General features: G+C 43.3%; 1 protein-coding gene across 3 annotated transcripts in view; it reads left to right on the top strand.

Moving 5' to 3' along the window:
- Nucleotides 1-24,850, top strand: part of PPM1H (protein phosphatase, Mg2+/Mn2+ dependent 1H) — a 289,690-nt gene that overhangs the window by 189,497 nt on the left and 75,343 nt on the right. For all 3 annotated transcript variants that reach the window (XM_008978449.4, XM_034935524.3, XM_034935525.3), the window contains exons 5-6: nucleotides 6,748-6,832; nucleotides 24,037-24,155. In XM_008978449.4, coding sequence (XP_008976697.3) covers nucleotides 6,748-6,832; nucleotides 24,037-24,155 — 204 coding nt within the window. The remainder of the gene's footprint in view (nucleotides 1-6,747; nucleotides 6,833-24,036; nucleotides 24,156-24,850) is intronic.

A 24,850-nucleotide genomic window follows, 5' to 3' on the forward strand; every position in this document is an offset into this window, starting at 1 on the left:
ACGCCCAGCTAATTTTTATACTTTGAATAGAGACAAGTTTTCACCATGTTGGCCAGGCTGGTCTCGAACTCCTGACCTCAAGTGATCCACTCACCTCGGCCTCCCAAAGTGCTGGGATTACAGGTGTGAGCCACAGCGCCTGGCCTCTTTTTTTTTTTTATGACTGTATAATGGCTTATAGAATACAAACCAATCCATTCAACAGTTCCCCTTTTGACAGACATTCAGGCTGTTTCCAGTCTTTGCCCCAATGAATAACATCAAAAGTCTGAATTGTATGTATATCCTATGTACTGAGTCTTTTATTTCTTTAGCATGTATTCCCAAAAGTGGAATGACTGAACCATTGGATATGTAATTATAATTGTAATCAATGTAAAAGGTGTAACAATTTCCATTCCCATTATGAAAGTGACTTTTACTCTGTGAAAACTATATATTGTTGATTTTTTTAATGTTTCCCAACCTAATGAGCAGAATTATATATTGCTTTTACTTTAGTGTGCATTTTCATGGACTAGTGAGATTGAGCATCTTTTCATATCTTTATTAATCGTTGCATTTTTCCTTCTGTCAGTTGCCTAATCATATTTTTTATCAGCTTTTTTTCTTCTGCTTGTTTGTTAAATACCTGTTGGCACATGTCAGTCCTGCTCTGAGAACATCACACTGAGTTGAGATTTAACAAGAGTTAATATGATCCCTTTAAGAAAAATTGTAAAATCAAGTTAATATTTGAAGTGACCATCCTGTTTTACCCTCCATGTTTCTCTTAACCACTTAATATTTAGACTAGGGGAATAAAGATATGTGTTTTTAACTCCAAAATATAACATTAGAGGAGAGAAGTAGCGGGATTTTCTAGGAATTAGTCTGTAACTCAAAATTCTCATTGGTTCGGAATAAATTACCTTTATCCTCTCATGTAGCTAATATTTGGGGCAGGGACCAGGGGGAGTTTTGTTTTTGTTTTTGAGACAGGGTCTCAAATCTGTTGCCTAGGCTGGAGTGCAGTGGTGCAGTTTCGGCTCACTGCAACCTCCCCTTCCCAGGTTCAAGCAATTCTCCTGCCTCAGCCTCCCAAGTAGCTGTGACTACAGGCGCCCGCCACCACACCCAGCTAACTTTTGTATTTTTTTAGTAGAGATGGGGTTTCACCATGTTGGCCAGGCTTGTCTCAAACTCCTGATCTCAAGTGATCCATCCCCCTTGGCCTCCCAAAGTGCTGGAATTACAGACATGAGCCACTGCGCCCGGCCTGAGTTTTTTAAACTATTAATGTCCTTGCTTTACCTCCTTTTCTCCCATTCTTGCGGTTGACTCATAAGAACACCCTAAACCTTACTGTTCATTATATCGCAAATAACGCCCCATCGATTTTACTGGAATTAATGTCATATAAATTTCAGCTGTAGCCTTTAAAGGAAAGGCTAACCTTAATATTGGATAATATGCTGAAAACCCGTCCCCTCTGTATGGGAATGGATATTGGGTGGGAGGTGATTGCCAATGGATTAAATCACCTCAACCCCGGCAACTTTCTCGTTTAACCTCTGGAATGTTACTCAGATTCTGGTCATGGTGGTATCCACAAGTCCAGGCCTGAGGCCCCAGAAGGAAGGTCAGAGTGTGGACGTAGCTCTCCTGCACCCTTGCAGCCACGGCGTTTGGTTTTTGTTTTTTTCTTACTTTTCCTTAGGAAAAGCATCTCATAAAATAATGAAATAGAAGCTAGGAAGTACAGGGGTCCTGTGATGACAGACTGTAGCTTTAAAGGCATTTCTCTACTTTATTGATTGTTTAGTATGAGGTTTGTCAGCTTTCACATGCATTTCGTTCCGTTTGAAACCCCTTTCGTCTCATTGCCCTACTCCAGATTGGAGACCAGCACTCTGACAAATTCATCCCAAGATCAGAGTGATGAAAGAGAGAAAGATCAAAAGGAAGCCAAGGATCACATAGGAAGAGGCATCGTGATGTAGGCACTGGGAAGGTTGGCAGTCAAACATGCTGTCATCTTTAATCCATGGATGCCTCTTAAAGGAAGAGCTTGGTGGTTCAAACGGAAGTGAAAAAATGTTCTGTACATAGATGGATTTGGATATAATTATCTATTTAAGAAAGTAATAAACTAGGCTTGCCCTGGCAGTCATATTGTAATGGAACGCAGATACCTCATTGTGTGTGAATTTGAAATTAAAAAACAAAGTAAACATGGTGAGCTGCTACCATTGCTGCCCCCTCCCTGCCTTGCCCACTAAGGAGAGAGGCACTGCCTTGTTTCCCTTTGTATTTCAAGGAGCCTCTCGGTGGCGACTCAGCCAGAACACTGTCCTCTTAGGCCTGCCGTCTTTTTGCAAAACCAACAAAAAGGCGTATGGATTTTTAAGGGCTCAGACTATAAGTTATATAATATTGCTACTAAGAAAAGTCTTATGTAGGGCCCTCATTTCTGGATTCTTCTGTTCCTCCACTCAAGTCCAGCTCCCTCTTCATCTCTTTAGCCACTTATCCATCAGCAAGCGATTGTTGCACGTCTGGCACGTGCCAGGCACTGAGCACTGGAGATTCAGAGACAACGACATAGACTCTGCCTGGAAAATATCCGCGGGGTAGTTCAAGACAGCCATGGAAGCCAGCAGTCATAGCAAGGACTGGTAAGGGTACAGCTAGGCATAGACACCACGGGGTCACAGAGAAGGGGCATGGAGGGTAGGCCAGGAGGACAACAGAAGGCGTTCTGAGCTGACTCAGAGAAATGGGCTAACCATGAGAAGGAAGAAGCCATGTGAAGGGAGTAGCAAGAGTGAGGCTAAAGCAAGAAATACAGGCAAGAACCAGATAATAAAGGAAGCTGGAACAGCTGGGAAGCCATCACAGGGCTTTCGGTAAGACATGTGGCATGATGAGAGCGGTGCTTTAACATCACCTTTGTGACCCTATGAAGCACGGGGCAGAGGAGGGCAGAACAGGGGCTGAGGAAGCAGTGGAGAGCTCCTGAGTCATGCAGGTAAGCTCTGATGGAAACCAGAACCAAGGCACTAGCAGGAATCAAGGAAAGAGAGGGATTCCTGTGCTGCTGAGGAGGTGAAATCTACACGCCTGGCTGCCTATTTGGACATGTGGGGTGAAAAAAGGGAGGAGTCTAGAATGGCTGTCTGTCTTCTGGGATGGGCAACTAGGTGGAAAATTGTGTGGTTCCCGGAGATAGAGAATGCTAGAAGACAGATTTGGGAGGGGGCTGGGGACAGGATCATTAATTTTGAACCTTATTAAGTATGAAATGCCAGTGAATATATCGAAGTGGATATATCCATTGGCAGTTGGCTGTTCCAGGCCGAGCACAACAGAGATATGTGGGCTAGAAAGGTTGTCTGGACTCACCAGCGTATGTCGTTGTTGGAGCTATTTATCCATTCAGCAAATATTAAGAGTATACACTCAGGGCTATCTTTGTGAGCATGCAACCTGTGCACCACACAGGGCCCTGCTCTCAGAAGGACTTCACATTTGGTGTAATGCTCTGCTGTGGCTGTCTTGAAATTCTCCATTTTATCAGGGGGCCCTGTGTTTTTATTTTGCACTGGACCCTGAAATTACATAGCCCTGCCTACAATGGCCTGGCACTGTGTGCAATAGTAGGGCTGCAGTGTTGATCAAGACAGGCATTGTTCTTGTCCAGCTTACAGGCTAGCATGGAAAGCAGACAGTTAAGTAATCAATTATAAAATGTGATGAGTTCTGTATTAAGAGAGGGACCAGGCTAAGGGAACACGTATGGAGGGATAGGGGTCTAACCTAACCTAACCTTGGGGGCTGAGGATTTAGGGAATGAGAGCACCCAGGGAGAATACTGAGACAGAATCCTAGTCCACAACAGCAAAGAAGGGACGGAGAAGTTGGAGAGAGAATGTCCTGGAAGTTAGGAGGGAAACCAGGAGAAGAAGTTGTATCCCTGGTGCCAGGGTTAGGAGACAGTCAGATGCTGCCTGGGAGATCAGAATGATGGCATGCCCAAGGGATATAGCAACAAAAGGGCCATTTGTTGACTCAGGTGACAGTAGCTGGGTGTAGAGGGAGGCAAGAAGTTAATTTACCTCTGTTTGAGGGATCCATGGGAGGTGAGGGAGTAGATAGACCCTGAATGTAGATTATTATCAATTTCTGAGGCTTAGGTTCTTAGGAAAGAAAAAAGGACATTTCAAAAGTGGAGTTTGGATTAGGAGAGTATCATCTGTTTGGTTTTGGTTTTACTTTGATTTTAAACAGAATGCTTTAGCATGGTTTTGTTCTATGGGCAGAGATCCAGTGGAAAGAGAGGTCAGAAATACAGGAGTGGGAGTAACTGACATTGGGAGAACCCCGAGGTGTGGGAAGTGACAGAGAGGAGCTCTGGTCAGGAAGAGAAGAGGAAAAGATAGCTGAGGAGCAGTGAGTGTCTAGCTGAAGGCCCCTCTTTCCTCTGTAAAATCTACCCCGTGTGACTTGGTTAAGTGAACATCTGCTGCCTTTTAGTTCTTTTCTCTTCCGGCCTCAAATTCAAGGAACAGTTTCTTCTAAGTTCTTTCATCTGCTCCTTTAATCAGCAAACATTCACTGGGCCCCTGCTTTGTGACAGGCATGACCTAAGCCTTTGGCGTTACCAGGCCCCTGAGCTCCTGACACTCAGGTCCTAGAGGAGATGCTTCCATGGCCTGATTGGGCATGGCTGGCTCTTCCTAGTCCATGCCTGGGAATTCAACTGCAATTCAGGGGCCGTACAGAAAAAGAGGAAAAAGTTAAGAGTAGCTTTAGGCAAAATCTTGAAAGAGGAGATTATCTTTGGAATTTATCACATAATAACTTTCACTCCAGCTCCCCGGATTCTCAGGGGCCCTCTAGATCCTGTAAGATTAGGCCCAAACCTAGAATTTCCTGACCCCGCCCCCTTTCAAATTCTCCTGTGTTTCTCCATCCTGTCAAAACTCCTACTCCCTTATTATAGTCATACTCACCTGGTAATTAGAACAAAGACCATTGGAATTAATTCACACTGATTTGTGAATGGTGGATAACACCTTAGTGGGGGTGGGGTAATAGTGATTGCATTTTACAAGTGGCTCCTGTTTATAAGAAGGAATCTTTAACTTGTCATATTTCAGACAGCATAATAAAAGTGATAAGGAGTATTATAAGAGGCCTCATCTTCTCACAGTCAATTCCCCTAAACTTTTCCATTTTCTCACAGCTTCCACTGTTTTTTTTTTCCTAGAGTCATAAGTTCTCTAAAGCCCCTAAGATTTTTGTCATCACTCCTTCCCTTCCTGGATGTGCTGCCCGCCCCCCGCACCGCCCCCCACCCCCCGCCCTGATCCCCCACTTTCCCGTTTCTATGACAGCAGCAACTAGGGCACAGGTGGTGAGGGGTTGGGGGTGGGGTCATGACAGCTGCAGCCATTTATAGGGATTGTTTCCAAGTCAGGAATTGCCTCTGCACTGGGAGAGAGGGATGCCCAGAGGCTTCTTGGCACAAAGAATGCAGCCTCCCTAGAATGAAGGAGGCATCCACTCAGATCTGAGCTGATCGAAGGCATTTCCCATGTTGGTGGCTCCTCACTGAGAAGCATGTCAGGTCTCAGGTCTCTAGCTCCCTGATGCCTGGGAGCTGTTGGGTTCATATAGAATGCAATTCCCCAAGCCACTTCCATTTGTTGTAGAAATGGCAACATTCTGCCACAACCAATCGATAGCTGAAAAGTGGCTGTCAGGAACCACTTTGGAATCAGAAGGTCTGGGAACAGGAGGCACCGCTGGGAATAGACCCAGGAAATGTTGCTCATGGTTATCGATCCTGCAGCCTCTCCTATAGACATCTGCTTTGGGGAACGCTGTTCCCTCAAAAGTCCTTGACTGGGCAATAGCTCTTAGATACATTTTTTGGAGTGTATGAGTTTCCTGAGCCTTGAGATGAGTGGTTTTGGTTTTTTTTTTCCCCTGGGCCCAGGATATCACCCTAGAAATTCAACAGTGTAGGCCACACATTCTCAGACATCCCTGTGCTTATGAATCACCAGGGGATCTTATTACAATGCAGATTCTGATGCAGTAATCTCAGGGTGGAACCTGAGATTCTGCATTTCTAACAAGCTCCCAGGTGAAGCCAATGCTGCTGGCCCACAGCATCATTTGAGTAACAGGGATCTAGAGCTGCACTGTCAAATACATTCAACACTAGCCATATGTGACTGCTTAAATTTAAAGCTAAGTTCATTAAACTTCAATAAAACGAAAAATTCAATTCCTTGCCTGCACTAACCACAATTTAAGTGCTTAGTACCCGCATGTGGTTAGTGCCTGCCATATTGGACTGCACAAACAAAAACATTACCATGATCACAAAAGGTGCTATTCGATAACCCTGGGCTAGAGCAAGACTCTGTTGCATCATTCATTCATTCATCCATCCATCCATTTATTCACCGAGCATTTGTTATGTGCCAAGAAGTATGGTTGGGGCTGGAGCATTAAGGCACACTTCCAGCTAGCAGAAAACATAAACATAAGCTAACTAGAATGCAATGCACTTAAAAGAGAGATGCCTCTCATGTGGTGAGGGATTCAGAGCTGGGAACAGTGAACTCTGCCATGCAAGTGGGAAAACAAAAACATCTCTTGGCATTTCACGTGTGACCTGAACCAAGCAATGGTTGTAACAGAATCAGAGCATTTATGAGATTGGCTACTGACAATGCATTTTCACCATTTCAGGGCCATAATCATCAGAAATGGAGAAATTATCCCCATGTCTTCAGAATTTACCCCCGAGACGGAGCGCCAGCGACTTCAGTACCTGGTAAGAGTCATCTAGGCTTGGCAGAGGGCAGTGGCATCAGGGATGGCATCGGAGCTGTTCTGGAGGAACACGTTGCTACTGACATGGCAGCAGGCTCACCGCATTCAAATGACATATGGTATTAACTCCCCCACACACACCTTCTGGATCACACATCCTGGCTCCGTGTGTGACGACACACTCCACCTCCGTGAATTTATTATTGCGGCTGATTTTCTCCCATCTGTGACCAATTGAAGACATGGTGTGCTCTGGTTTTGTTTTTTTTTGTTTTTTTTTTAATGGCTTCTTATGTACAATGTGAAATGCAGTTTTGAAAAACACAGATACCTTCTTCCATGGCCCGCTACTCACTTTAACTCAAACAGGGAACTTGGTCTGATTCCCGTTGTGAGGAAGAATCTGCCCACATGGCAGCTCTGAGGTCTCTGCTGACATGCCACTACTTCATGCTCAGATATGAAGTCTTACAGGCCCTTTGGAAAAGGTGCAGGTGTCAGAAAATCTGTTTCTATCCTGAAAATAAGTTCTCTATGTAGATTATTCTCTTTGGAATGAAATTATGAGCGGGCTCAGTTTTCTGGGAAACAGAATAGACACTTCCTTGTCTTCAAATTCCAGAGGCAAGGGTATTAGGCTTAGAATCTTGGTTTAAAGTGACTCTGGTAATCATCCCAGGTGGCCTTGGGGCAGATACCTCTAGGAACTAACCCTGTGAATCATAGTTCTGTGGATGAAATATTTTCTCGCCAACTGGATTTCTTTGTAGACAACACAGCTAAAGTAGTGCCCATCTGCTCTTAGGAAACAATTGATCTAGGCTACTCAAAAAGGACTTTGCATCTCTGCATTTCAGTATGTGTGGTCAGGATTTAATTAATTTGGTTGATTTAGAAAGTAGCTCTGCACTTTCCTTCCATTTCCATGTCTGTGTTTTCGTTCATTTTATTCTATGAACTGTGTCACTTTAACTACTTATTTGGTGTATAAGACAGCAGGAATCCAAAATGATTGTAAAAACAGTACTTCAATCTTTCACCTACTGTTGCTTTCTAACCTTTGTGGTGGTGTCTTAAGCTGATAAACTTGAAACCACTACTAGGGAATCCAGGCTTCAGACCTCGTCATTTTCTTTGGTAGTCTAGGCCAGTGGAAAGGACCCCACCGCAGCCTTCAGATCTTCATTCTGGCCCCAGCTGTGTTACCAGCTGGACAGTTTTGTGCAAGTTTCTTAACCTTTCCTGACCTCGGTTTATCACTTGTGAAATGGAGAGCTAGACGATAGGGTCACCAAGGGCCTCTGAGCTGCAAGGATCCCTCCAAGTAGAATTCATTACAGCCAGCCTCTCTGCCACCTGTCTGGCTTTCTCCACTCTATTTCACAAGGCTATCTAAGTGACCTTATTACCCACCTTGTCACTCCCCTATCTAAAAGCCTTTGGCTCCCTGCAATTTACAGAATGCAGACCGCCCTTCTTGGCCTTGCTGGAATCCTGGCCCCTGCCCACATCTCCAGTCCTATCTCAATGTTGCCACCACCACCACTGCCACCAGGCATCCCATGCTCCAGCCACAGAGAACTAACTTCCATTTCCAGGACATATCATGATTTCTCTGATCTCTGACCCCCATGCCTTTGGAAGTATGGTCTGCCTGGATGGCCTTTTCTTTCTTTTCTGTTAGGAAAACTCCTCTTCATTCTTTAAGACTCCAGCACAAATATCACTTCTTCTGCAAAGTGTCCCCTAATCCTCCTAGGGAGTCAGTTCCCCAGTGCTTGTACCACAGCTTCCAGATCCCTGCAGTGTGGCTCTCAGCATATGGTGTTGCTTGTTCTGGTCTCTCCCCCTCTTCAGACTGTGTTCTGGAGGGCAGGCCACTTACCTTAGTCACCTCATATTGCCAGTATTCAACACAGCACCTGGCACAAAGGAGATATAGAACCAGTATCTGTTTACTGAATGAAAGATTTAAAAACAGGCTGGGCACGGTGGCTCATGCCTGTAATCCCAGCACTTTGGAAGGCTGAGGTGGGAGGATCGCTTGAGACCAGGAGTTCAAGACCAGTCTGGGCAACATGGCAAAATGCTGTCTCTACAAAACAAATCCAAAAAAAAATTAGCCAGGCATGGTGGTGTGTGCCTGTAGTCCCAGCTACTCAGGAGGCCGAAGTGGGAGGATCACTTGAGCCCAGAAGGCGGAGGTTGCAGTGAACCGAGACTGCACCACTGCACTCTTGGGGCAGCCTAGGTAAAGAGTGAGACCTTGTCTCTTTAAAAAAAAAGAAAAAAAAATTAAAAACAATATTCATATTGACTTCTAGATCATTACCAAACAGTCCTTTCTCTTCTGCCCTCCGCCCAAACATTTCACAGCAGGGTATGAAGCCTTTGCCTCCCTTGCCTCTATTATATCCTATCCTCACCTTCCGTTGTTTTTTTGTTTTTTGTTTTGAGACAGGGTTTCACTCTGTCGTCCAGTCTAAACTGTAGTAGCACAACCATGGCTCACTGTGGCCTCAACCTCCTAGGCCCAACAAATCCTCCTACCTCAGCCTCTGTTTAGCTAGGACTACAGGTGCACCACCATGCCTGGCTAATTATTTTTTTCTTTTGTAGAGATGGGGGGGTCTCACTGTCTTGCCAGGGCTGGTCTTAAACTCCTGGGCTCCAGCAATCCTCTCACCTCAGCCTCCCAAATTGCTGGGGGTTACAAGCGTGAGCCACTATGCACGGCCCACCTCCTGCTCTTTATTGAAACCCATTTCCTATTCAGGTGTCTGTTTTCCTACAAGAGGCAATGAATAATAAGTTAACTTTTTGCACTTTCTGTTTTAAAATGATTTCATCTTTTCATGTTACAAGAATGGACCTGGGAGGTTAACTTGGTTGGGGGAAGTATAGGAATGCTGACATTTTCAGATTCCCAAATGTCAGCGGTATATTTTGGGATGGTTGAAATAAGATGCACGTGGCTTCAGATCTCACGTAAGTGTATGTAATTTCCACAAGGAACTTCGGTGACTCCCAATTTCTTCAACAGTAATGGGATAGAAAACTTCAGAAGGCTGTGTAAGGACTAATACATGCCGTACTGTTTTGTGACAGACAGTACTACTCATTTAGCTATTGTTTGAGGAATTAAAGTCTTACCACTACAAATCTGTCTTCATCTGTTTGGGCTGCTGTAGCAAAAAAACATAAACTGGGTAGTTAATAAACAACAGAATTAATTTCTCACAGATGTAGAGGCTGGGAAGTCCAACATCAAGGTGCTGGTAGAGTCAAGGTCTGGTGAGGGCTCTACTTCCTGATTTGTAGGCAGCCGTCTTTTTTTTTTATTTTCTTTTAAAAAAAATAAATTAATGTGGCAGAAGGCACAAGGATGCTCCCTGGAGCCTCTTTTATAAGGGCTCTAATCCCATTTATGAGGGCTCTACCCTCATGACCTAATCACTTCCCAAAGGCCCCACATCTAAATGCCATCACGCTGGGGATTTGGCTTCAACATGTGAGTTTTGGGGAGATACATTCAGTCGGTAGCAAAGATCCCACTGGCCTGCAAACCAGGGTAATTTTTTTTCTCGTTTTTATTTAAGAACCATTTCTAACGTTGCTAAGATTAATGCATAATTTGGTGTCGCTCTTAAACAATCAGTGTGGACACTATTAGTCCACAGAACCGAACCTAATGTCTGAATTTTTAAAAGGTGAAAATGCTGCCCATATCCTTTTTAATCCTTACTCCTAAATCAAATGGATTACTCTAGTTTATAACTAAAAACATTTCTCCTCAGACATCAGGAGTTTAAATAATCAGAACATAAAATACCCTGAGTTAGAATATTCATAGCATAAAATAATCTTATGGTGAAATCTTTATGGTAAATGCTTGAGGGAATTAGAGATTAATAGTGTAAAATCTTGAAAATAGTATCGGCCAGGCATGGTGGCTCACACCTGTAATCCTAGCACTTTGAGAGGCCAAGGTGGGCAGATCACAAGGTCAGGAGTTTGAGACCAGCCTGGCCAACATGGTGAAACCCCATCTCTACTAAAAATACCAAAAAAAATTAGCTGGGTGTGGTGGCATGCGCCTCTAATCCCTGCTACTCAAGAGGCTGAGGCAGGAGAATTGCTTGAACCTGGGAGGCGGAGGTTGCAGTAAGCCGAGGTTGTGCCACTGCAACTCCAGCCTGGGCAACAGAGCAAGACTCCATCTTGGCAGGGAGGGGGGTGGAGAAAATAGTATCAACTATGTGAGGAAAATAGGAGTGTGATGTGGATTTCTCCCAGCCCAGCCCAGTCATGAGTCATGTGACCTCTAGCTTCCCCTCACACTATGTCTCTGAATCTCCTTTCTTCCTGAATGAAATGGGTAGCAATACTTCCTTTTAGGTACTCATAACATGCTCAGAAATTAAAATGAAAAGTAATTGCATGGTAATATAAAATACAGTAGACTGTGTTATAATTTTAAGTGTGTGTAATCCTACTGATTCATTATTTTAAGCATTCATTCCCTTGAATGATTACAAAATAGTTTAGTACAATGATAGTTGTATCATCTTCCTTAACGTGGCCTCATCAGTTAGTAGTCACTGAAAAATTAACAGTGTATTCCTTGTTCTTAGGGTAAATCAAATTTTATATTTAGGGTATATGAAGAAACATCTATGATAGAGTCATTAAAACTTCTGGGTCCCCATCCTGGCTAACACGGTGAAACCCCGTCCCTACTAAAAATACAAAAAAATTAGCCAGGCGTAGTGGCGGGCACCTGTAGTCCCAGCTACTTGGGAGGCTGAGGCAGGAGAATGGCGTGAACCCGGGAGGCAGAACTTGCAGTGAGCCGAGATTGCACCACTGCACTCCAGCCTGGGTGACAGAGCGAGACTCTGTCTCAAAAAAAAAAAAACCGAAAACAAAAAAAAACTTCTGGGTCCCTAGCCACTTGCATTGAGCAGATGTCTGCAGTCCCAGGTCTGTTTGACTTGTAGAAATGGTTAATGCTTTTCTTGCTAGTGAAGAAGGTGGTCAGAGTCCTTTCTACATGAACCATTTTGATCCACATCAAAGAGGAATGTTCAGTGTTCTTGGTATGCACAGTCTGGACATTCGGGGATTATGGAACTGGAAGCAGATTACAAGATGATGGATGTGGCAGGCACATTAATTTTGTTTGGTCTTGCATTCTGAACTCAGAGGGCCCTTCATGTGGCTCTCTGGGTAATGTGAACTTTGTTTCATAGATTCTCAGGCAGGGTGATTAATTGAGCAGGCTTGAGGGTTTGACATGTTCACACGGAATGTGGCAGGTGTGTGATGAGGAGTTCAAGGGACGGGCACTCCTGCCTCAGCATCAGGGAGAGCTGATGATCTGCAGTCGTGACTAACCCTTGCTCTTCTGTTGCTGGGTTTTGTTTCTAAGGTCTCCATGGTGATTGAAATAAAATATTTAAGGGGCTTCACCAAGCTGGACAGAATGTTTTGGTGGAGTCAAGGCTCAGATAGGAGGGAAGGGCGTCTGGTTGATGGACATTTCACAACAGATTTTACTGTTCTGATACTGTGGCCTCAAGGAAATCACCCCTACCTTTGCTTCAGGTCACAGCCAGAAATGGATCTCCCTCAGGAGACATCCATAGCCCTGAGGTATGAGAGTGATGGTTTCCCCTCCATTCTGCCGGTACATATTTATAAACTCTGACTTTATTACATTAAGTTGTGCCGGTGTCATCATATCTTCAAATAACATACTTCTGTCCTTGCAGAATACTCCAAGTTTGCAGCTGTTTTTCATCAAGGGCAATGTATAGAAGAGATGAACGTGGGTTTCAAGTACATATTTGATGAACACAAGTGCAACATTATCTGAGGTGATTTCTTGCAATGTCCTTGGAACTACCCCCAGCGCTCAACGCCGAGCCGGGTTCTGTTTGTCTGCTGTTTCCCTGGTGCTGCTTGGCTCTCTGGGATTTTTCCTGCTCAAGAGTTGTCTGCAGAAAAGTATTCCTTAAGCCTGAACCTGCTTTGAAGACAGGAGGCTATACGTGGGGGGTTCAAGCGTGCTGGTGGGTTAAAATGACAGGTGCACCACCTTGGCATCCCACCTAACCTTGAGAGCAGGTGGCTAAAGCCGGCAAGCCTGGCTTTATTCAAAAAGAGACAGTTTCACCATCTCTGCGTTTTGCTCCCTGGGAGAATGTCTGAGTCATAAAAAAATCCACTCCAGTCCCACCTACTTCCTCATTTAACCTCCTTTCATAAAATGGCATATGAGGTTCAAATTTTCTAATTATAAAATGGCAGACTAAAAGCTATTGTGGCATTTTTTCTGTTTACAATAGGCCCCCTGGATCACATAGAAACTTAAATGTGAACTTCTCTTAAAATCTTCATAAACCAGGCAGAATTTTATTCGTATTCAATTCTGTAATAGCTTATATATACAAGCTCGGTTCTTGTTACTTTGAGATTTTTGACAACACATTAAGAACAGAGTTCTTTATGAAAGAATCCAACCTATACATATTTGGGTCTCAGCCATTTCACATTTTTTCTAACCCAAACCAAAATATTCTATTCCTGCACTGTAAATCAGGCAGCCAGCCTTGGCTCTGGAAAAGCTGTCTCATTTGACTGTTAGCGTGACTGTTAGTGATCACCAGTGGTTTGGCTGACATTATTAATTTCATTTCATTCTTGACCTTAGACTTTCTATCTTGATAAATCATCTTGAATTGCAAGGCTTCCAATTCTCTTCTCGTATAATCTGATGAGATTTTCCCCCTCTAAGGGCAAGAAAAAGGAGAGATTACTCAATTAAAAAAAAAAGATTTGTATTGTACACGGAAAATTCTTATTTTGATTACTTTCTCTCAAATGCTGTGAGGTCTGAACATATAAAAAATTAATTAATGTATAAGTTTTAGGTAGAGGATTCTAGTTTTTAGTCAGAGAACTTTACAAAAGATTTTCTGTCGTGGAATCTGTCATCTCATTTATCTTATTTAACACATAAGTATTCTTATTTTCCACATGCTGCTGATGAGGGTGGAAATTGGAACAACTCCTTTGAAAAAGAGTTTGGCAGTCTCCCTAAAGTTGAAAGTGCTGTGGTCCAGCAGTGTTACTCCTAAGTGTGTACCTAACAGAAATGTGTACGAATGTTTACCCAAAGACCAGAGCGTGCATAGCAGCACTGTTTGTAACAGCTTAAACGGGAAACTTGCATGTGCCTCCATGTGAAGAGACCACCAAACAGGCTTTGTGTGAGCAATAAAGCTGTTTATTTCACCTGGATGCAGGTGGGCTGAGTCCGAAAAGAGAGTCAGCAAAGGGAGATAGGGGTGGGGCCGTTTTATAGGATTCCGGGTAGGTAAAGGAAAATTACAGTCAAAGGCGGGTTGTTCTCTGGCGGGCAGAGTGGGGGTCACAGGGTGCTCAGTAGGGGAGCTTTTGAGCCAGGATGAGCCAGGAGAAGGAATTTCACAAGACCATGTCATCAGTTAAGGCAGGAACAGGCCATTTTCACTTCTTTTGTGGTGAAATGTCATCAGTTAAGGCAGGAACCGGCCATCTGGATGTGTACGTGCAGGTCACAGGGGATATGATGGCTTATCTGAATGCCCCTGGAAAATAGAATGGGTAAATAAATAATGAAATAATCACAGGATGGAATTAACATACAGCACGGAGAATGAGCAAGTTGCAATTACACACAACATGGATGAATTTCGCAGACTTAATACCCAGCAAAGAGGGCATCCTGTAGGATTTCAGATGAAGCACAGAAACAGGCAAGGCCAGTCTTGAAGTTGGAATAGAGCCTCTTTGGGGCAGTGGCAGTGATTGGATGGGGTGCTGATGATGGGGTGCTGATCCCAGGATGCTGGTAATGTTCTTTCTTGATCTGGATGCCAGCTACACAGGTGTGTTCAATTTGTGAAACTTCATCAGCTTGTATGCGTATGAGAAGAGCACTTTACCACATATAATTCACTGAAAAGTTTAAGTAGTTGCACTTTATTTAACTCTATGTATCCTTTCTTTAACTGCACATTACCCTTTGCAGGAGGGGCCATCTTTGGTGCCAATGTCTGCACTCCTGCCTCCTCTCTGCCCCACTCTCTTCTCTCCTAGGATTACCTCCAAATGCCGTGCTGTCTCCCACTTCCCTGCCTTTGCTGTGGCCACACTTGCCCTAGAGCTCTTGCCTGACCAACTCTTAAGCTCCTTTGCAGATTCTCTCTGATCCTCTTCAGTGTGTGACCCACTCTGTTCCTTGGTCCCTGTGAATGGCTCCATTTCTGCCTGTAAGCCGCCCTCAGCCTCCCTCACTTGTGTGTGTCAGCTCTGAGCAGAGGGTCCTCTTTTTGTGTTCTTTGAGCCCCAAACCCCTAGTCCCTGGTACTTAGCATATGTAAGGGCTCAAATGTTAGTTGCATGAATTCCTTTGTCTGGATACCCCAAGCCCTGGGACAGTCTCCTTCTTGGCTGACACTACTCACTGGCCAGCTGACCACAAAGCAACAGGAAAAAAAAAATTATCAAAAGGAGGAAGAAAATGAGGAAGCATTTTGTATTCCCTAGCAAGCAATTTTGAGTAACTTCAAAGCCCCATCTTTGTGTCCACTGGAAGGCTGGTGCTCAGCCCTCCGCTGGAGCCCTGGTCACCTTAGACTTCTCCCATAACCAGGGCTAGCTTCCTTCCCTGGGGTCTGAGTTCCCTGCTTCTGGCTACCCTTTTTTCCTTGCCCTGCTGAGGTGCTCGAAACTCTCCCTGAGCCCAGGAAGGTGGAGCTCAGGGCCATGTGATCTAGAATGAGACAGCCTTGGGTTCAGGTTGCTCACCTACTCTAGACTTCTGGCCTCCCTCTTGCCTAGTGAGAGGCTTACTGGAAGGTTCTGGAAGGTGCCTCTTCTTCAGGCTTGTTCCCTCCTGTTATGTCTCCATTCTTCAGGGTACTCAGAGACTTTCTTTGGGATGGAGTTGTTGTATTTTTCCACAGTGCAATGCTCATCTCCCTTCTCTTCCTTTGAAACCAGTTTCTGCTCAGGACTAGAGAGGAGAGTGGCCATAGAAAGACATCCAATTCCCCTACTCAAACTCTGGTGTCCTGCCCTGACACAGTCAGTTGTTCCAGCATCCTTTCCTGAGAGGTGTCCTTGTTCCTGGCCAGATATAACCATGTTTGTAAGTTTCCTTTTTTTAGCTGCTCAGATCACTAAGTGATGAGGATATGTCGTATTCTCTTTAACAAATCTGTGCTCTTTAGAGTCCCTAAGAGTCTTGGTTACTTGCATTTGGTCTTGCTAGGGCAGAGGTTATCAAGCTTTTTCCCCCAGGTGATATTTGTGGCACACACATGAACTTGGGGTATACCTCCGCCCTCTCCTCTCATTTAGTAGCATTCTGTTGTGTTTCCTTGAAGGAAAACCTCAAAATTTAGGATTAAAATGGAAGTACAAGAAGTGATCCTTTTTTTTTAATCGGAGGGTGGGCTGGTACACTTTAAATTGCATTTTAAGGCTGGGCGTGATGGCTCATGCCTGTAATCCCAGCACTTTGGGAGGCCGAGGGGAATGGATCACCTGAGGTCTGGAGGTCAAGACCAGCCTGGCCAACATGGTGAAACCCCGTCTCTACTAAAAATACCAAAATTAGCCGGGCATGGTGGCGCACGCCTGTAGTCCCAGCTACTCAGGAGGCTGAGGTGGGAGAATCACTTGAACCTGGGAGGCAGACATTGCAGTGAGCCAAGATTGCATCACTGCATTCCGGCCTGGGCAACAGAGTGAGAATCCACCTCAAATAATAATAATAATAATAATAATAATAATTGCATTTTAATATCAACTGCTAATTTATAGGTTTCTCATCTGCAGGCTTATTAAGTGAAGAGACAAAGCATTATTATTTAGGTATTCTTAGGATTGTAAAATAACATCATGGGGTTTTAAAAACCACATGCAGCCATGCACATGTGTTTTTATGGGAAGACATCTATCAATTTATAAGAAGTTAACTAAATCCAAACTACGTGGGTCCAAGATGGTTTTTATACAATATGGGCCTTACTTTTAACTTTTTCAAAAGATTGAAGGCTGTGTTATCTTATAGTTTAAATAATCACTATGTTGTGATTGTGTAGAGCAGGTCAGAATGTCCTGTATTCATTCTTTTAGCAAATACTTATTCAGCACCTTTACTATGTTGGGTGCTATGCTGGGCACTGGAGTGGAGTTAAGGTTTTAAAAATGATGAACACATGGCCAGGCATGGTGGCTCATGGCTGTAATCCCAGCACTTTGGGAGGCTGAGGCAGGTGAATCACCTGAGATTAGGAGTTCTAGACCAGCCTGGTCAACATGGTGAAACCCTGTCCCTACTAAAAATACAAAAATTTGCTGGGCATAGTAGCGGGCGCCTGTAATCCTAGCTACTCAGGAGGCTGAGGCAGGAGAATTGCTTGAACCCAGGAGGCAGAGGTTGCAGTGAGCCAAGATCAAGCCATTGCATTACAGCCTGGGTGACAAGAGTGAAACTCTGTCTCAAAAAAAAAAAAAGTCAGTAAATTATTAGCAAACTAGCAAATTCCCACCCCAACACTTTACAGACTTTGGGCTTATTGCTTATGGTAAATCCAAAGTAAAATCATTTTGAAGACTCAGGACTCCAGAATGCTGACTTGAGCAATGCTTCCAGAGGCACAGACCAGTACAAATGAAGTAATTCTAGCCAGTCATGGTCACCTGAATTCTGGGCAGGCCCTAAGAAGTTTCCAAATCCCCAAGTTGTTTGGCCACTCTGCGTTTGCGGACAAAACATCTCTGCGCTGGCCTGATGGGAATCTGCGGCTTCCACATCCCCGCATTGGAGCCAGGCCCCTGCTCTGCTTGCCTCTTCTCCAGGATTTTGGCTTTCCCTAAAATTATTAGAACAAGAAGCAGTAACGCTCTTCTCAGCAGTCTTTTAAAACTTGCTTTAAACACTGGGTTCTCAAAAAACTAATTTTTAGAGGGTTTTTTTTTTTTCAAATGAAAGTAATCTGTGTCCAATGGTCAAAATATCCACAATTATGGGTACATTAAAAAGAAAACCCTCAGATAACTTTTTTAAATATTTTGATGACTGTACATGTGTAAACATGTGTGCATATAAGACTATATAAACTTTTATGATTGCACAAAAAGATAGACTAATAAGCATAAGTGTTTTCCTCTGAAAACCAACAGGTTTTTACAAATTGTGTGCAGCCATGTATTTTAGCATCTCATTTTTCATTAAGCAACCATATGTTTGCTCTGTTTGTACCAAGTTCTTGAGATGAGTTCCTTTAACGCCATTAACTCCATAGGGTTTGACATATGCAACAGCAGTAAGTATTGAATGTGGTGGCAAGGAGGTGGGTGGTGATTTTTTAAAAAAGAGAGAGTGGTAAAAATATATCACAGGTACACATGGAGTACTTATAATTTCTGTGGTAAGCATGATTATGACAGAAAATGAATCATGCCACCTGTGCTGTGTCAGTTAGCAACAGAGGAAGAAAAATCAGAAAGATGGAGAAATCTAAGAGTGTGGCATCAGTATCAGTGGGGGGGTGACTATGACAGTATTTCCTCAGAACTAAGACACCTGTTTGTTTTTTTTAACATATCTGAATTTTATATTTGATTTCTGCTGCCAGCCAGGGGACAGGCATGACATGTCATCTCCTGGACATATGTGAACATCAAAAGGGCAGACACCTGCAGGGGCGGAAAAGATTTCCTCACCCATCACAAGGTCCCCCATAAGAAAAGACAAGATAAACAAGAGAAAAGCATACAAATCTATTTAATATAAGTTTTACATGACACAGGAGACTTTATGAGAAATTGAAGACCTAAAGAAATAGGTAAACTTTGTATATTTTTATGCTTAAGTTTGAGGAAGACTGGACAGTCATGGAGAAATATAATTGGATAAAGTGGGTGTGATCTAATGGGAATAAACTGGGGAGAATTTAGCAAGGCTGTTTGTTCAGATTCTTCTGTATCCCTGTGTCTTCAGAGTTAAAGATGTTTCTTTCCTCTGGATATGGGGCGGGCACCTCTGGAATGAGGATCCTGTGACCTGCTTCAGGGGAGAGGGACAAGGGGAAGTTGAGAGACTTTCCTGTTTCTGCTGTTTCCTCAAATGCCAAGGTGCCATTTTTTGGGGTAGAATGTCCTGAGTCCCAACACACCAAACTTTTGTGGGATGGGTGTCCAGCAGCTTGGAAGAACATCCTGCAGAGAAAAGTGAAGGGCTTGTTAAGCATCACTGGATCCAACTAATTGTGCGGAGGAGTTTGAGGAGATGTGAATCAGACTTGCTTAGCCACATTCCTGAAGTGGGAGTCAGAAGTAAGCTGGCCCTAGAGGATTGCAAAGCTGGCTTAAGAACTTCTGCACCCTTAGCTTTGAGGCTTCCAGTGCTGTTGTGGATTACTTAAAAAATGCTGCATCACCGGTGCTCTCATGAAACACACAACACTTCTGTGTGGAAAATTATGAACATTCATGATTCAGAGTTGAAAAATGATGAGAGCAGTTGGATTCTAAATGTAAAAGTTTTGGAAACCTTAGCCAACCTACTTCAATTCTATATCCCTTATTAAATATATACAATAGTGATAGATAATAAAAATGTGTCTAGATCTCAGCTCTTATGAAAAGGATAAAATTAAAATTTGAAGTGTTAAGAAAGAATTATACATATTTTAATTGGCTGCTTTTTTTCTTCCTGGAAGTAATAAAATGATGGTGCCTCTAATGGCATATATGTTTGATGAAATATCATACCCTGTTGTTATCCTGGAAGAAAGCAAGCAGTTTTGTGGAAATCATGAAAGGCTCTGTGTGTGAAGGCGCCTCAGAGTGACACAATATTTAAGGCCCTTTCAAACCTGCACATCCTCAGAGGGAGAGGGTAGGTGGCCCCTGCAGTTATCAAAGCTGTTGAGGAGTTCCCAACTAACCCACAGACATCTGCCTCAACAGATCTTCTGACGCAGCCACCCAGGCAAATGGATATCAGCCAAAAAGAGCCCAAGGCTCCCTGGTTTAAAGCACCATCAAAGGGCCCACTCATCCTCCTGTTAGGAGGCAAAGCGCCTGAAATCTCCACACTTACCCTTATATGGGAGAAGAGATTTCTTACCCATTCATGGCTGATGCCCCTATAACAAAAGACAGATTAACAAGAGAAAAGCAAACAAATTGATTTAATATAAGCTTATGTCACATAGATGTCTTCAGAAAGCCCCAAGGAAACAGGGCAAACTGTATTTTTAGGACAGTCATACAGAAGTTTGATCAAAGGACAAAAGATCTAATGGTAATAAACTCAGGGGTAGGGGTACTTAGCAAGGCCTGTTTGTTCAGCATCATCTTGGCATCCCTGTGTGATATTTCTTTCCTCTGGGTATGGTGCAGGGCCCCTCTGGAATCGGGTCTTAATGATCTATTTTCTGGGGAAGGTGAGCTAGGTCTCATGGCTTGCTTTAGAGGAGGAGTAAGGGGAATTCTTCCTAGTTTCTATGGGCTGCTTCTCCTGTTCCCTCAAGTGCCCAGGTACTGTGATTGGAGGTAGTGTGTCCTGAACATGCATCACCTTCTTAGACATGGGGTTTGTTAAGAAATGTGCTCAGGAATGTCCTTTGGATTCTTACCTGTTTGTTAATAATATATATGCATGCCACGTATCTGTATTTACACACACACACAGCCTTAGTCTGTCTGGTGCTGCTATAACAATACTACAAACTGAGTAATTTATAAAGAACAAAATTTATCACAGTTCTGGGGTCTGGGAAGCCCCAAGATCAAGACACTAGCATCTGGTAAGGGCTTTCTTGCTCTGTTTTCACATGGCAGAAGGTGGAAGGGCAAGAGAGTGAACTCACTCTCACAAGCCCTTTTCTATAGCAGCATTAATTCACGAGGGCTCTACCTTCATGGCCTAAACACCTCCCAAAAAGTCTGCCTCCCAACATTGTTGCATTAGGGGTTAAATTGCCAACACATGAATTTTAGGAGACACATTCAGACCATAACATGTTCATTTGTAAACAGATGGTTCCCAACTTACTTTTTTTTTTTAATCAGGGCAGCCTTCATTTTACAAAACAGAATGAAAGCACCGCTACTTTTTTTTTTTTTAACTTTCTGATATTGTGAAAGCAATATGCATTTGGTAGAAATCATACTTCAAATTGATTTTGAATTTTGACCTTTTTCCAGGCTAGGGATATGTGGTATGATACTCTCTTGTGATGCTGGACAGTGGCAGTGAGCCAGCAGCTCCTAGTCAGCCACCCAATCATGAGGGTAAACAACCTACACTTTACAGTGGACTGTGTTGCCAGATGATTTTGCCCAACTGTAGGCTAATGTAAGTGTTCTGAGCACATTTAAGGTAGGCCAGGCTAAGCTCTGATCAGTAGGCTAGTTGTATGAGATGCATTTTGACTTACAATATTTTCAGGTTACGATGGGTTTACTGGGATGTAACCCCACTGTAAGCAGAGGAGCATCTGTGTACGTATGTATGTCTTCTATAAAGATCTGTGCATATATGACCCAGCACTCACAAGTTCATGCACACACACATATTGTTTGATGACCTGCTTTTTTACACTTAACGCAACTCTGTGTCATTGCATATTCTCTATAGTGTCATTGTAAGTGACACCATAGAATTCTTTTGTTTGGGTTTATGCTAGTTTATTTAATGAGTTATTCATTCAATGATTTCTTCTAGTTATTTAATGTTATAAATAATGTCAGAGACATTTTTGTGCCCATACTGTGTGTGGCTCTGTGTGTGTGAGTTCTTTTAACAAGGTTTACTGATTCAGACTTTGCTTGGTCTAAGTGCAAAGGATCACAGGCCTCTTATGGCCCCTTTACTATCTTTTGTAAAAATGTGTGTGTAGGTTAAAGGCCCAACATATGGTTAGGATGAGGGTTATAACCATGATATTAAGCTCAGGCTCAAGATCCACCCAGTCTTGGGCGAATGACCTAGGGCTAGGTCTTAACCTCTCCAGGATGTAGTGTTCTCATTTGTAAATCAAATCGACTCCTGCTTTGTAAAATTGTTGGGGAGTAAGATCAGGTGTATGAAGTACCTGGTATGGGGCTGGCACATGGTAACCCCTAAGCCCATGTTAGTCCAGCTTGGGTAGTGGATTGTATTCATGCTGATACAATCTGAAAGTTCTGAAAGATCATAAAGGGCTTATAACAGATGGTGCTGTCCGTTGACCACTTATGCCTTTGTTCCTTAGTTTTCATGGGCGGACTAAAATAAAAAGAATAAAATAGTATGTACCCAGTAGGCATGACGAGCTTCATGGGCCTGTGACTTGTGCGGTCGCGGAGGGTGCCGTGCTTAGTTTAGTGCTCTGCTTAGTTTAATGCTCTGCTGTCCCTGTCTTGAAATTCTTGATTTTGAACACAGGCTCCCTGTTTCTGTTTTTCACCGGGCCCTACAAATGATGTAGCCAGTGTTGTCCAGAAGATTGTTAAGAGGGTGAAATTAGAACTCTCAAAGCACTGAGTGTAGTACTCAGGATATAATAGGATTCAATAATCACTAGGTGACTATAATAATTTTTTGTAAGCAGAAACAACTAAGTATATTAATAGACATTACATTATGAAAACAGCAGTGTGGGATATATAATTAATCTCATTTACAGATAAACTGAGGCCCAAGAAATTAAATAACCTGCTAAAACCACATTGCTTATGAAAGCAGAGCTTGGATTCACACCCAAATTCTTCTCACCCAAAGCACCACTGTTGACCTGACCTATTAAGTGTTAGTTCCCTTCATTCCTTCCCAGGAGAACCTCTCTGTAAAACCTCGTATTTAAGCTTCCTTGATACCCATCAGCACCCCAAGCCTTACTCCCAGCAGAATTTTCAGAGCCCCTCGAAGTGATCCAGAATTCCCACCAGACCTAGAAACTGTTGAGACTACAGCAAATGGGAAGCAGAGTTCTCCTGCTCACCCTCAGTCACCCTGTCTCATCCCATCCTGTCCTGTCCCCAAGCCTGCCCAGAATTACTTGCTCAGAGTTCCATATCTGGGCAAATATGACCAGCCTGGTGACAACTTAGCTTCCTTCCTTTGGTTCCTGAAAAACTTAGCATTGGATGACTAACATCTAACTAATACCTCCAGACCTTCATGAGAATCAGTGAGAGATCCGCCGGCATTGGGTCCTAGCAAAGTAGCTGTAAGAGATGCCTACGACCCATACACTGAGGACCTGACCATCTGCCTGGTGGCAGAGATCCCTTGCTTTCCTACACTGCCAGGCTGTGATTTGCTCTGCCCACTCTTTTCCCTGCCAGAAAAGAAAGAAGATCCATTCCACCATGCTGCTCAGAAGCAGGTAGACAGCTTCATGTGGGGAAGTTCTAGTGCAGGCCTGCTTGCAGCATGTGGCCTCTGAGTAGAGAAGTTAGTACGTGAGCATTGCGTCTCTCGGATTGCTAGATTTGAATTTTGAATGTGACAATGAGACTGTTGTTTCAAAGCAATTCCCTAAGTGGCTGTTTGCTCAAGACTTTTGTAGTGTGAACAGAGATTTGGGGGAGGGGGAGAAGCCATCTGCTCCAGAATAGTCTTCGAATGACACGATCAAATGACTGCAGAGCAAACTGGAGGGAGTCTAACAGAAAGTTCCTGTCTGCTGCATCCAGCCCCAACCAGCACTCGAGCCATTGTGTTTACATGGAAGCTCACACACAGGTTTCAAAGGCAAGGCCGTGATAACCAAGGATGTAAGTGAGATGAGTGTGGAAAAGACCACGTCAGGGAGTTTTCTCACCCCGTATCTCACCAGTATACCATTTGGAAAACTAAAAAGCCATTCTTTAGAGAGAAGCTCAGTCTTTTTTCCTGATCCCTTCAGCTATGCATTTGGTTACAATTAATGTATCAGATCAAATGAAAAAGTTACATTCCTTTGTAAATTCATTTTTATGTGCTCGTCTTCCATTAGTGTTTAAACTCTGAAATCTATTTACTTAAAATATGAGGCAATTTTCTTGTTTTTAAAATATGGCCTGTCTCAATTTGCAAAACATCCTTGATTCTTATTTTGTTTCTCTAAATACGTGTATGTATGTGTTTTTTCTTTTTCTTTTTGCTATTAGGCATTCATGCAGCCTCACTTGCTGGGAAATGAGTTCACACATTTGGAGTTTCCAAGGAGAGTACAGAGAAAGGAGCTTGGAAAGAAGATGCTCTACAGGGACTTTAATATGACAGGCTGGTAAGAACATGCCTTCCTCTGCCTCGGAACCACACAGTGTATGTGAAGGAAGCATCACCACCATAAACAGCCAGTTACACAGTTTGGATCAGGAAGCACAGCCAGAGACCAGGGTTTGTGGTGAAAGACAAGGGGGTACACCTGCCTCTGCTATGTTTGCTTAGGACCAAATCACGAGCCTTGGTTTGCCTCTCTGCTTCTTCGAGGCCCTCCTTGGGGATATTGGACCCCAGGAAACTGACCTGATTTCTCACTTCACATGTAACAAACATCTGAGGGCTTTAAAAACACATGAAGCTTTATGTGTTTAGGTCAGGGTTATTAAAGAGGTAGAATGGCCAAAGGTTTATTGAGCCAGACTGACTTGGGTTTGAATCCTGACTCTGATTCTTCTAAATGAGCAAAGTTGGCTAAATTGCTTAACCTCTAGAGCCCATTTTTCCATGGATAAAGTGATAAAAAGATATATCCTTTGAAGGTTCATTATCAAGGCTAAAGTTAATGAGCTATTCTCATTAATATCACATTCAAATTGAAATAAGAACTCTTGTCAGGGGGGTTGTCGTATTCCGAAAACACAACTGTGTAAGCATCAAGAACATTTCTAGAATGGAGCAGTGGCTAATGTTGACTAAGACCTCAGCTATTTCTTTTATCTGACTGATAGATATGATGATAAGTACTTATACACTATA

Source organism: Pan paniscus, chromosome 10 (assembly GCF_029289425.2).
Source record: "Pan paniscus chromosome 10, NHGRI_mPanPan1-v2.0_pri, whole genome shotgun sequence".
NCBI lineage: Eukaryota > Metazoa > Chordata > Mammalia > Primates > Hominidae > Pan > Pan paniscus.